Here is a 12,826-nt window from a genome sequence, read left to right as displayed (position 1 = left end):
AATTTCAAGAGATAACTCTCTCAATGCTGAATGAATACTGGGCTAACTGCTCTCAAAACAGAAATAGGCACAATCTGAGTAAGACAAAAGATAACTATTTTCTTACCATCTTCTGGACAACTTCTAATGATATTCCAAGCAGGTGGCATTCTTTCATAGGCCATAGCGAGCATAATAGCATGATCCATTGACTGAATATCTTCTGAAGTTAAACCAAACCTACTGAGTAGTGTATTATGGCTGGAAGCTGAAAGGCAATCCATGTGGTTCATCAGAAAACATGCTATTTCACAAGCTGTGTCCCGTTTGTATGTTACAGGTGAGAAACCAAGGGTCACAAGTGCACCTTCCTTTGGATGCATGATCACTGAGACAGGAACCTCTTCTTGCTCTCGGTGAGCTAAAAGGGTACAAAAAAAGAGTAACAGTTATACCGTGGTAAGGAATTTTGAAATCTGTGAGCTGAATGCACATCCCTCCAATATGTTTTAGCGGCCTCAGATTGCAGTATTATCCAAAGTCTGGTCTTCCAGGTAATTTGGACTTCAGCTCCCAAAATCTCTGATCATTGGCCAAAGCAGCTAAGGCTTCTGGGAGCCGAAGTCCAAGAACTTAAAGAGTTTGGGAATTATTGCCTAGAAATCTCCCTCACTGCTGGGATTGAAGCAGCAGAAGCACTTTAAAAATATTTGTCTTTTCCTTGCTTAAAATAAGTTATGGGTGACATGCACCTTGTTTATGGAAGGATCACACTTCTGAACGGAAGTAAGAAGTTTAATTTTCCTACAAAATAAGGTCCCGTCCCCCCCCCGTAAGCAAAACAAAGTGCATATTTCTTATGACTTATGCTACAAAATTCTGACAGTACATAACAATTTGTTGGGACTGTGGAGTGTGTGTGCATACACACACACATATATATACATATATATATATATAGAGAGAGAGAGAGAGAGAGAGAGAGAGAATGAGAATGAGAATGAGAATGAGAATGGACCGGGATGTGGCACAGCTAGTTAGTAACCAGCTGCATTAAATGACTACTGACTGAGAGGTCTTGAGTTCGAAGTTAGCCTGGGTTGAAGTGAGCTCCTGACTATTAATAATCTAGCTTGCTGTTGACCTATGCAGCCCAAAAGACAGTTGCATCTGTCAAGTAGGAAATGTAGGTACCACTCTATGCGGTGAGGCTAATTTAACTATTTTATGACAACATAAAACCTTCCAGTAGCATGCGTAAGAATGAGGAAGTACTCCATCAAGGACTCAGTGTCACAAGTGGACGGTGAAGCAGCAGCTCCCCCTTGTGGCTGGAATTGAGCACACCCTCATGAAGCAAGAAAGCTGGAATGTTAAATTGCCTCTGTGTCTGTCTATAGATGTTGTATGTCTATGACATTGAATGTTTGCCATGTATATATGCATTGTGTTCTGCCCTGAGTCCCCTGCGGGGTGAGAAGGGTGGAATATAAATACTGCACATAAATAAATAAATAAATAAATAGGCCTTCAAAATAACAATTGGACCCTGAACAGTATAAATATACCATGAGTGGATCTATACTATAGAATCAATAAAATTTGACACCATTTTAATTACTATAGCTCAATGCTATAGAATTGTGCAAATTGCAGTTTTAAAAGGTCTTTAGTTTTCTCTGCCAAGGTACAAATTCCAGGATTCCATAACATTAAGCCTTGACAGTTAAAATTGTATCAAACTGCATTAATTCTACAGTGTAGATGCACCCTATGCTGCCTGAAGCATCATTTGTGACAATGCAGAGTCTTTTGTCTTCCACTGTGATAACTGCCTTTAGCAAAAAGTAAACATGCCTTATGTAGGAAAGCAACAAGACAATGAGTGCTGACTACAAATCTCACCTGGAAAAATAGATTCAATGATATTATTATTAATATGCTTGGCAAAAACCACATGTCTCTGGATGGAGCCCTGGTAAACAAAGTAAAATTCAGCATCCTCTGAGAGATATTTGTCCAGTCTTCCATGTACAATAACTTGCCCCTAGGAAAAAATATACAACTTTGTTGATGTATACCACAGAGTTAAAATTTCATTTTCTTTTCACATTATATTACAGCAATCAATTACTCCCAGGCTCTAAAAAAATCACAACAACAATCAAAAGGAGTTTGCACCTATTCCATCTTTTCCACCCTCAATTAATTTTCTGTGGAAAGGGTAAAAACTGAAAGAAACAATAGGAAAACTTGGGAGTGTTACATGTGGAAGACAATAGCCTCATCTACACTATCATATAAGGCAATGAACTGCTTTATATCAGTCTACAGTAGGCATGGGAAAACTTCGGCCCTCCAGGTGTTTTGGATTTCAACTTTCACAATTTCTAACAGACAGTAGGCTGTTGGGAATTGTGGGAGTTGAAGTCCAGAACACCTCGAGGGCTGAAGTTTCCATGCCTTGTCTACATTGACCATATAATGCAGTTTCAAACTGCATTATACAGCAATATAGACCAGGTCAATGCCTTCCTCTGTGCTGAATTTCTGATGAGGCACACCAATTTCACAATAAAAGCATTGTCTGAAAACTTTTAAGAAGAAGCAACATATAAAAGTTGACAATACATACCAGTCACAATCCAGATAACCCCACTGATTTCAGTGGGAAAGGTAAAAAATAAAATAAACTTTCCCACTGAAATCAGTTATTATTAAAATTGCTTAACTTCAACTGGACTGTTGCCATGTTGACTACTGCACCTCAGTTTTATTCACTGCAATTCAAAGAAGAACAATAAAATATTACAAGAGGTGTTCATTAAAGATTTCCACTGACTCACTTCTATTTATCACAGGATAATGAAACTGCACATGTGTAATAATATCTGTCTCTATAGGTTACGTGCCAATTTACAACCCAGGACTGATAACAGTCTTGTTTTTACAGGTGTTGAAGTGGTATGAGGTTTGATAATAGACCCAGTGGAACACAGAGCGGTCATTACGTTCCTTTACTTGAAAGGCCACACACCAAAAGAGATGTTTGATGAGATGAATGAGGTTTTAGTGATGATTCCCCATCATATGATGTAGTCAAGAACTGGCATCATCAATTCAAATGTGGTCAGACTTTGGTGGAAACAGCTCCAATTTCAGGGTGACCCCACTCTGCTATTGATCCAGCAAGTGTAGGTTGCCATTTTGGAAAATTGCTGTGTAACCATTCACCACCTAGCCCAAAATGTCAAGATTAGTCTGGGGTCCATGGAAAAAAGTCATCCAAGACTATCTTCACATGCATAAAGTTTCCACTCACTGGGTTCCCTGGCTGCTCACATCTTTCCAGAAGCAGGAACGAGTCAAATGTTCTCAGGCTCTATTGACAATGTGCCATGGAAACCAGGAGAACTTTTTCAACAGACTGACCACACAGGATGAAAGCTGGGTCCATCACTATGATCCTGAGGCTAAAGTCCAGTTGATGCAATAGAAGCATTATGACTCACCACCTCCAAAGAAGGCACGTGCCCAACTCTTGGCAGACAAAGTCATGTTCACAGTATTTTGGGACCAGCACGGAGTAGTATTAATTGATTTCCTAACAAAGGGTACCATGATCACTGGGGCATACTATGCTTCACTGCTGTGGAAATTGCGGGATGCCATCAAAACCAAGAGAGGTGGCATGCTCACCAAAGGCATCTGCCTTCTGCAAAACAATGCACCAAATGTTGCCCAAATGGAAGAATGCTCCTGTGGCTTTGAAATACTAGTGCCCCTTATTCACTCAACCTCAAACCATCGGACTTCCACCTCTTTGCAACAATGAAGGGCATGCATTTTTCAGACAATGAAACTCTGATTTCCGAAGTCACAACGTGGCTTTTGGAACAAGCTATCAACTTCTACAAATGAGGTATTTACAATTGCTTTAAACTGTGCCAAGTTTCATTGCTCTTGGTCCACAGGAAGTGGGTCAAGGGGAATCTTTAATGAACGCCTCTTGAAGCTACATATAAATGGGTGAAAATCATGAATCACTTCATTTAGCATAAGCAGTTATAATTCTTGCATATTTTAACAACAAATATACAGTATTAGATTTATTCCAAATTACAGCATGCACTCCATTTTCAAGGGGGTAAGGGACACAGGACTACTGGGAAAGTGGAACAACTGTTACTTTATTTTTACCTGACAGAATACTTCTTTATTAATCTCTCTTCCAGAGCAACTTTATGATAAACTTTCCCTAGAAGTTGACCATAGTGTCACCCTGGAGGAGTCAGAGATTCCCAGAGAAACTATATTAATCAAATGCACAAATAAACAAGGCCATGAACGCTAAACTCGCAAAAGTGGAGGGCCAACAGAACTTTCTTGTTTGCTAAATACTGTGATGGAAAGATAAAGTCATTTTGGTACTTCTGCATGAACACTTTTGGAATTGTGCTAGTTCTCATAGCTATCAAGCCCAATTCTAGTCCTCCATACATTAAAAATATTTAAAGCATATAGCATAAAATCATTTAAAAAAACAATACCAAAGTATCTATCAGATATTAGGGAAGAAACTTAGACTAAGCTGTTTCCTTAAACAAAGAAGTTCCTGGTTGGTACAATTACTTCTAATAAAATTCAAACAGAACCGTAAAGCATATGGACGAGGAAAATAAATTACATAAAGAACCGACAAGGCTTTCACTGTTAAAACTAAAATTTTCACATTTCCCTTTTCATTTCATATCAGCACAAGTTTGGTGCTGCCCAAAATGAAAGTCCCTGGATCAGTGCTAATTTGCAGCGTTTTCAAGGAAAGAAAGGAACAGTTGTAGCTACTGGGCACAGATTTAGTACCAGTCCCAACACATTCAATACAAACAAATACTGGTCTCTCACATAAGATATCCAAGAAGCACTGCCTCAGGTCAGGAAATAAAAACTCTCCACCCATCTCCAGATAATCTATCAGTGAAAAACATGACAGAGCAGCAACAGTGCCAGAACTAACAGGTATGTACCATATGTATGTACCATATGTATATATATGCAAACATACACTCCACCACTCAGGATCAATCACGACCCCACAATGTCTGAATGGTGGTGTTGTTAGAAAAGGGATGAGAAAGAATCCTGTCTTAAATTAAGAATGATAAACTTACTGTATATACTCGAGTATAAGCCGACTCAAATATAAGCCAAGGCACATAATTTTACCACAAAATACTGGGAAAACATATTGACTCAAGTATAAGTCGAAGGTGGGAAATGAAGCAGCCACTGGTAAATTTCAAAATAAACAGAGATACGAATAAAATTACATTAATTGAGGCATCAGTAGGTTAAATGTTTTTGAATATTTACATAAAACTGTAATTTAAGATAAGACTATCCAACTCTGATTAAACCATTATTCTACCCTTCTTCAATGTAAATGTGCTTACATATCCTTTCAATAATAACAGAGTAAAATAATAAATGTATAAAATAATATTAATAGAGTAATATAATGGAAATGCAGCAATAACAATAATAGAGTAAATAATAAATAGAATAATAACAATAATAGAAAATAATAAATAGAATAATAATAATAAATAGAATAAAATAATACATATAATAAAGTAAAATAATAAATGTAATAATATTAATAAATAGAGTAAAATAATAAGTGCAATAATAATAATAATAATAATAAGCAGTTGAAGAAGAAAAACGCGCCCTGGCAGAATATGTAAAGGAAAGCCAAGAACCTGCTTTAACTGAAGTCAATAATCAGAAACTTCTCGGAGCACAGCAGACAAAGAACCAATACAAGAAAACTGCACTACAAACCAGAGCTGACAGCTGGCACAACAAAGCATTGCATGGGCAGTTCCTTGACAAAATTGAAGGAAAAGTTGATAAGGAGAAGACCTTGTTATGGCTCACTGGAGAAGGAGACAGAAGGCCTGATTCTTGCAGCCCAAGAGCAAGCCATCAGAACAGATGCAATTAAGGCCAGGATCGAAAAAATCAGCTTATGACCCAAAATGCAGTCTGTGCAAGGAAGCTGATGAAACCATTGATCATATCCTCAGCTGCTGCAAAAAAATCACACAAACCGACTACAAACAGAGGCACAACTCTGTGGCCCAAATGATTCATTGGAACTTATGTCACAAGTATCACCTGCCAGTAGTAAAGAACTGGTGGGAACATAAACCTGGCAAGGGAGTGGAAAATGAACATGCAAAAATACTGTGGGACTTTCAAATCCAGGCTGACAAAGTTTTGGAACATAATATGCCAGACATCATGATTGTGGAAAAGAAAAAAAGTTTGGATTGATGCTGCCATACTAGGTGACAGTCACATTGAGGAAAAACAACAGGAAAAACTCAGCTGTTATCAGGACCTCAAAATCGAACTGCAAAGGCTCTGGCATAAACCAGTACAGGTGGCCCCAGTGGTAATTGGCACACACTGGATGCTGTGCCAAAAGATCTCAGCTGGCATTTGGAAACAATAAACATTGACAAAATCACAATCTGTCAACTGCGAAAGGCCACCTTACTTGGATCTGTGCACATCATTCGAAAATACACCACACAGTCCTAGACGCTTAGGAAGTGTTCAACTTGTGATTTTGTGATACGAAATCCAGCATATATATTTTGTTTGCTGTGACATGCTGTGTTTTTGTGTCAATAAAATAACAGAGTAAAATAATAAATAACTTTGACTCGAGTATAAGCCGAGGCGGCTTTCTCAGCCTAAAAAAGGGCTGAAAAACTCAGCTTATATTCAAGTATATACAGTACATTCATGGTGATAATTTAAAGTAAAGATAATCAGTAAGGCATGTATACTCTGTCTCTTACACAAATACATACATAAAAATAGAGAAATCTTCTTGACACTCTTTTAAAAGACAGCTCTAATTAGATCTATGCTTTGAAGTGTTCAACTCTCCTTGAAAGTATTGTAAGGTTTCACCAAAATCCCAGCACCCCACAGCTGCCCTAGATTTTACCATTCAATCTATATGAAGTAAGTCACAACAAAAAAAATTGTGTGTCACATTCTCGTCTTTAAAAGAAAATGGTAAATGTATCAGGAGAACTAACCCACTAACAGTTATAGACTGATATCATGTATAATGCAAGGCATTTAGGCGCACCATGTTAAATGTGAAAAACTGACAGTAAAATCCCTTTACAGGGAGTTAACCAAAATGTCACAAAATACCAAAAAAGATTTTTATCATCTTCACATCAGCCCAGATGCAGAGGAAAGTTGGGAAGAGGGAAGCAAAAGCCTGGCATGATATTAAACACGTGGAGTCTGAGATATAACAATATTAATAAAAGTGCTGGAGGAGTTCTGCAAATGCAATTACTCTCTGCTAAGTGCTCAGATTTCAGATTATACTGATGACTACTGTGGGGAAGAAGCAATCATTTGTGATACAATCTGGCAGGTATTCAGATCCATCTTCTGTAAGAAAGGGAACACAACTTGTTGTATATGTTATTAGTAGCAACTGAGTTCCATTCATACATGTAGTTCAAACTATATCTCCATATTATCTCAAAAATATTTTAGTTAAAATATAATCCCATCATTGCATGAAGAGGTTCTCTGTGGAATTGAGTGTTGGAAGGAGGAAGATCCAGAAATAAGACTCTCTTATGTTGCAACATATTTCTTTTTTAATTAAAAACATCCAAAATCTAAACAGATTTGCAACAGACACAGAAAATAAAAGAGTGAGTTTCTATCACCATATCTGCAACCTCAGTTATAATTTGCTTTTATATCCAAATTTAGTTGTGCAATAAGTCTGCTTTAGGATGCAGGTGAATGAACATACAGTAGTTACCCAAAGTAAACTCGGTGATTAACTTGGTGACTAACAAAAACTCAGTGAAGTAAGACAACAAAAAGCAGATGGCTACCATTCTCATTTTAAGTCTTTGTTGATTCTTGGCCTGGTTGTGACCAGATTCCACCAAATTCAAGAAAGAGAAGGTTTTTCCTGGTGTGATAAATTTCCTAACTGTATCTCTCCAAGTTTCCACTCCAAGTTCACTACTTTTTGTACCCCAAATGGACTATAACAACAACACAAAAGGAATAGAATTACTTTTCATGGGGGGGGGGATCATGAAGCTCTCCAGATGTTGCAGCTTCTCACCATTGACTATGGTGGTTCTTTCTCACACCTTACTTTTGGAGTAGGTTAGCTTCACTCCTTTACAAGCCCCTAGCCTTGATTAATTTAAATGACACTGAATGCATGTTTATGCAGGAGGAGGAGGAGGAGAAATTCCTTCCCCAATAACCTTTGTGTATCCCATTCAAGTGGAATATTACATACCAAAGGGATCTTTCACATGGAGGGAGCTTTTTCAAAGTCCTGGTAGTGGTAGATATCATTCAAACCTTCATATATTGATGGGATTATTGTTCCCGTGATTCCTCACTTTGGTTACAATGGCTAGGGCAGTGGTTCCCAACCTGTGGTCTATGGACCACCAGTGGTCCACAAGAACTAAAATATGGTCTGCAGCCTCACATTACTACACCGTTGCAATGAGTGTCACTGGTACCGTAAAACCCTCTTATAATGCCGAAGCTTATTAAATATGGTTATCTGTGGGGGAGCAGATGGCAACTACTGGATGGCATATGTTCTGTAACTTATGTGGTCTATCCAATGCAATTTTCTGAATCAACATACCAAATAACCAAACCGAATTTAAAATTGACCAAAAACTGATTTGTAACCCTTTTGGTACTAACATTGGAGATTGGTCAAAGTGGTCCCTGATCAAATAGTCAAATGTAAAAAAAAGAAAAGGTTGGGAACCACTGGGCTAGGGCAAGTGAGACTTGCATTCCAGCAACATCTGGAAAGTTGCAGATTCAAACTGACAAACTAGACCAAAGCTTTCCAAACATGTTATGTTGGTGACATACATTTTTAGACATGCATCATTTTGCAACATAGCAATTCAGTTTTACTAGCAAACCAGAGATTGAACCAACTCCTAATAAGAATTATAGACAAATATTGTAATCACAAGATGTGTGGGGACAAAACATATCTCATGAAACACACACACACACACACATACATATATAAAAATATGTGATTTATTGTTTATTTCACATAGACTCTCATATTTCTCGTTATGTTTGCGCAACACACCTAAATGCTGCAGCCGGCACACTAATGTGTCCCAACGCACAGTTTGGACGGCTCTGAACTAGACTATAACTGTGATACAAAAACAAAAGGGGAAGTGAGGAGCTCAATCAAAATGAATGCTATTTATTTATGCATTTTTAAAAGAAAAAAGCAGTTTCTACTCACAACCTCCACTGTCTACCAAATGCCTAAGCCAATTTTCAAAGTAGCTACAGAAATGTTAAGAGCAGGCTAGAAACATCAGGATTTCCAGGTGTTAAATTAGGTGTTCTGGAAATTTTTAAAAAGTCAGTTTGTCTGACTGTGAAAGCACATTACCATAGGCACTAGAAGAGCTTCCTTGGGAAGAATTTTCCACAATTGGAACAACATCACAGTGGAGACTTTTTCCCCAGTAAATTCCTCCTGCTCCCTCCTCCTGTCAATTCACTGAGATCCAAGGTGACAACGTCTACAGCATCCAAAACTCTTTTCCTTTTTTGCCTATGCTGCTTCCTGCCTTTTTGGGTGACAACTTAAAAGCATAAAACAGTAGAGGGCTGCCAGCCAGACAGGAATTATTTAGAAGGCAGAAAGGGAAAGCAATAAGGCAAAGTCAGCCTCACCCTTTTCTCCTCCTCCTCTTCTTATTTATTTATTCTTGTGATCATTATTTGACTTTTCCTCCTGCTTTGACTTCTCCACAATTTATCTTGATCGTATAACATCAGGTCTCCAGAAATCTTTCCTGAAATCATTGGTTTTTGTTCTTGTTACTAGACTTACACTGCATCATGTATTTATTTATTTATTTATTACGGGTTCTTATACCCCGCCCTTCTCACCCCGGAGGGGACTCAGGGCGGCTTACAAAAGCAAGGCACCATTTGATGCCCGCGTCACAAAACAATCAATACAAAATTATTACAATTTCATAGTTAACAACAATTCATCCACTATACCAATAAAATCAATAAAATCGATAAAATCCCCATACAAACCCTAATCATCCTCCCACATGGTCAGCGTTCACTGACTCATAGATCTCATTTTCCATTCCACTTCTTCCATCCTGCTGATCGTATTCATCTGATTTAATTGCCAGATTGCCCGAAGGCCTGGTCCCAAAGCCATGTCTTCACCCTCCTCCTGAAGGAGAGGAGGGATGATGATGTCCTGATTTCCCCCGGGAGTGAGTTCCACAGGTGAGGGGCCACCACTGAGAAGGCCCTGCTCCTCGTCCCCACCAGCCTCACTTGTGACAGTGGTGGGGTCGAGAGCAGTGCCTCCCCAGCTGATCTCAAACTCCGGGGTGGGACGTAAAGGGAGATACGTTCGGACAGATACACTGGACCGGAACCGTACAGGGTTTTGTAGGTCAAAACCAGCACCTTGAATTGAGCTCGGAACTGCACCGGCAGCCAGTGGAGCTGGCACAACAGGGGGGTGGTGTGCTCCCTGTATGTCGCTCCGGTGAGCAATCTGGCTGCCGCTCGCTGGACTAGTTGAAGTTTCCGAACCGTCTTCAAGGGCAACCCCACGTAGAGCGCGTTGCAGTAGTCTATTCGGGATGTGACAAGAGCGTGGACCACTGTGGCCAGATCAGACTTCCCAAGGTACGGGCGCAACTGGTGCACAAGTTTTAATTGCGCAAAAGCTCTCCCGGCCACCGCTGAGACCTGGGGTTCCAGGCTCAGCGGTGAGTCCAGGATCACTCCCAAGCTGCGAACCTGCGTCTTCAGGGGGAGTGTAACCCCATCCAACACAGGCTGTAACCCTATACCCTGTTCGGCCTTCCGACTGACCAGTAGGACCTCTGTCTTGTCTGGATTCAGTTTCAATTTGTTAGCTCTCATCCAGTCCGATACAGCAGCTAGACACCGGTTCAAGGTCTGGACAGCCTCCTTGGTGACAGGTGAGAAGGAGTGACAGATCTGGACATCATCTGCGTAGAGATAACATCTCAATCCGAAACTCCGAATGATCTCTCCCAGCGGTTTCATGTAGATGTTAAACAACATTGGGGACAGAATCGAACCCTGTGGGACTCCACACAACAACGGTTGTGGGGCCGAACAGGTGTCACCCAGTAACACCTTCTGGGACCGTCCCTCAAGGAATGACTGGAGCCACTGCAAGGCATGTACACTAGATTTCTGATCCATTTTTGCTTTGAGATCATAACTGAATCTCAGGCTAGTTCCTGACACATAATGCCTGCATAATAATTACATTATAATTAAATCTGAGCTTTGGGCAAAGCCATTTCAAAGGCTCATTTAACTAAAAACACCCTGTGAAAGCATCTCTCCTACGAAGCTTATTGCCATCTTCCCACATACAAAAATCACACACAAACTACTGTCATAAGGTCAGTCTGGGACTTTGAATTAAATGTTTGCAATAGCTAGCCAGATGGAGATATAGAAGGTTTGCCTTGGATGAAAATATTAACTGGAATATCAAAACCAGCCAGGGAATAAAAGTGAACTTTCAAGTTCTCAACTTAAATAGTAGGCCATCAAAGTCTTGCAGCGATGCCTCATACTTTTCAACATGTAGCAGCCCGTTTCATGAACAAAGGTCTCCTAGCAGAGAAAACTTAGTAAACAGAACTATATACGGAGCAGTTGTATTTTTCCTTCTTCTATGGAGCTACAGTGTTACAAAAGCAAAATAATTGATGGGGACCCTGCAAGATCTATAAAGAACAAATAAACGAAATAGATAAATCCAAATTGGTTGAAACAGATGTCCTCCTGATCTATCTAATTTCTCTCCATGATTTTAATGGAAATCAAGTTCCTATAACTCTGCAATTCTATGGTATTTCAGGGTTTTGAATTATCTGCCTGTACATCTCCCTTACACGGTTGATACAAGTATTCTGTTTGTCTAGATCTAGTCCCATGCCTTCAGTTTAAACCAGGTAAATATTATCGCAATCAGCATGTTACATAACATATAATGCTCATTCAGTCATGAATCTGTGATTGTCTCTTATCAGTCACTAAACTATCACAGAAGATTCTTGTGATGATTGACTTTATGAACATTGTACTGAGCTTTCTGGAGTAAAACGGGGGTATAAAATTACTATATATACAAGAGTATAAACCAAGTTTTTCAGATCTTTTTTGAGGCTGAAAAAGCCTTTCTTGGCTTATACTGAGTCAAAGTTATTTATTATTGTACTTTGTTATTGTTGTTGTTACATTTACATTATTTTACTCTATATTATATTTACTGTTTTACTCTTATTATTACATTTATTATTTTATTCTATTTATAATTATTTCATTTATTATTTTACTCTATTTACAGTAGAGTCTCGCTTATCCAACATAAACAGGCCAGCAAAACGTTGGATAAGTGAAAATGTTGGATAATAAGGAGGGATTAAGAAAAAGCCTACTAAACATCAAATTACATTATGATTTTACAAATTAAGCACCAAAACAATAATGTTTTACAACAAATCAAGAGAAAAAGCAGTTCAATATATGGTAACGTTATATAGTAATTACTGTATTTACGAATTTAGCACCAAAATATTGCAAAGTATTGATCCGGGCAGGAGGTAGACTGCGTTGGATAATACAGAATGTTGGATGAGTGAAGGTTTGATAAGAGAGACTCTACTGTATTCTTATTTCATTTATT

General features: G+C 38.8%; 1 protein-coding gene across 2 annotated transcripts in view; it reads right to left on the bottom strand.

Annotated features, from left to right (window-relative positions):
- The window catches only part of ARHGEF28 (Rho guanine nucleotide exchange factor 28), a 169,744-nt gene that overhangs the window by 115,102 nt on the left and 41,816 nt on the right, over window positions 1-12,826 (bottom strand). Inside the window, exons 3-4 of one of the 2 annotated variants that reach the window (XM_060761673.2) lie at window positions 1,885-2,026; window positions 107-400 (exon numbers count right to left, since the gene is read on the bottom strand). The exons of the other annotated variant lie outside the window; for it this stretch is intronic. Of the exons in view, the coding sequence (XP_060617656.2) occupies window positions 107-400; window positions 1,885-2,026 (436 nt within the window). The remainder of the gene's footprint in view (window positions 1-106; window positions 401-1,884; window positions 2,027-12,826) is intronic. 2 annotated transcript variants of the gene reach the window in all.

Source organism: Anolis sagrei, chromosome 2, assembly GCF_037176765.1.
Source record: "Anolis sagrei isolate rAnoSag1 chromosome 2, rAnoSag1.mat, whole genome shotgun sequence".
Classification (NCBI taxonomy): domain Eukaryota; kingdom Metazoa; phylum Chordata; class Lepidosauria; order Squamata; family Dactyloidae; genus Anolis; species Anolis sagrei.
This window is presented reverse-complemented; position numbering and strand designations above follow the sequence as displayed.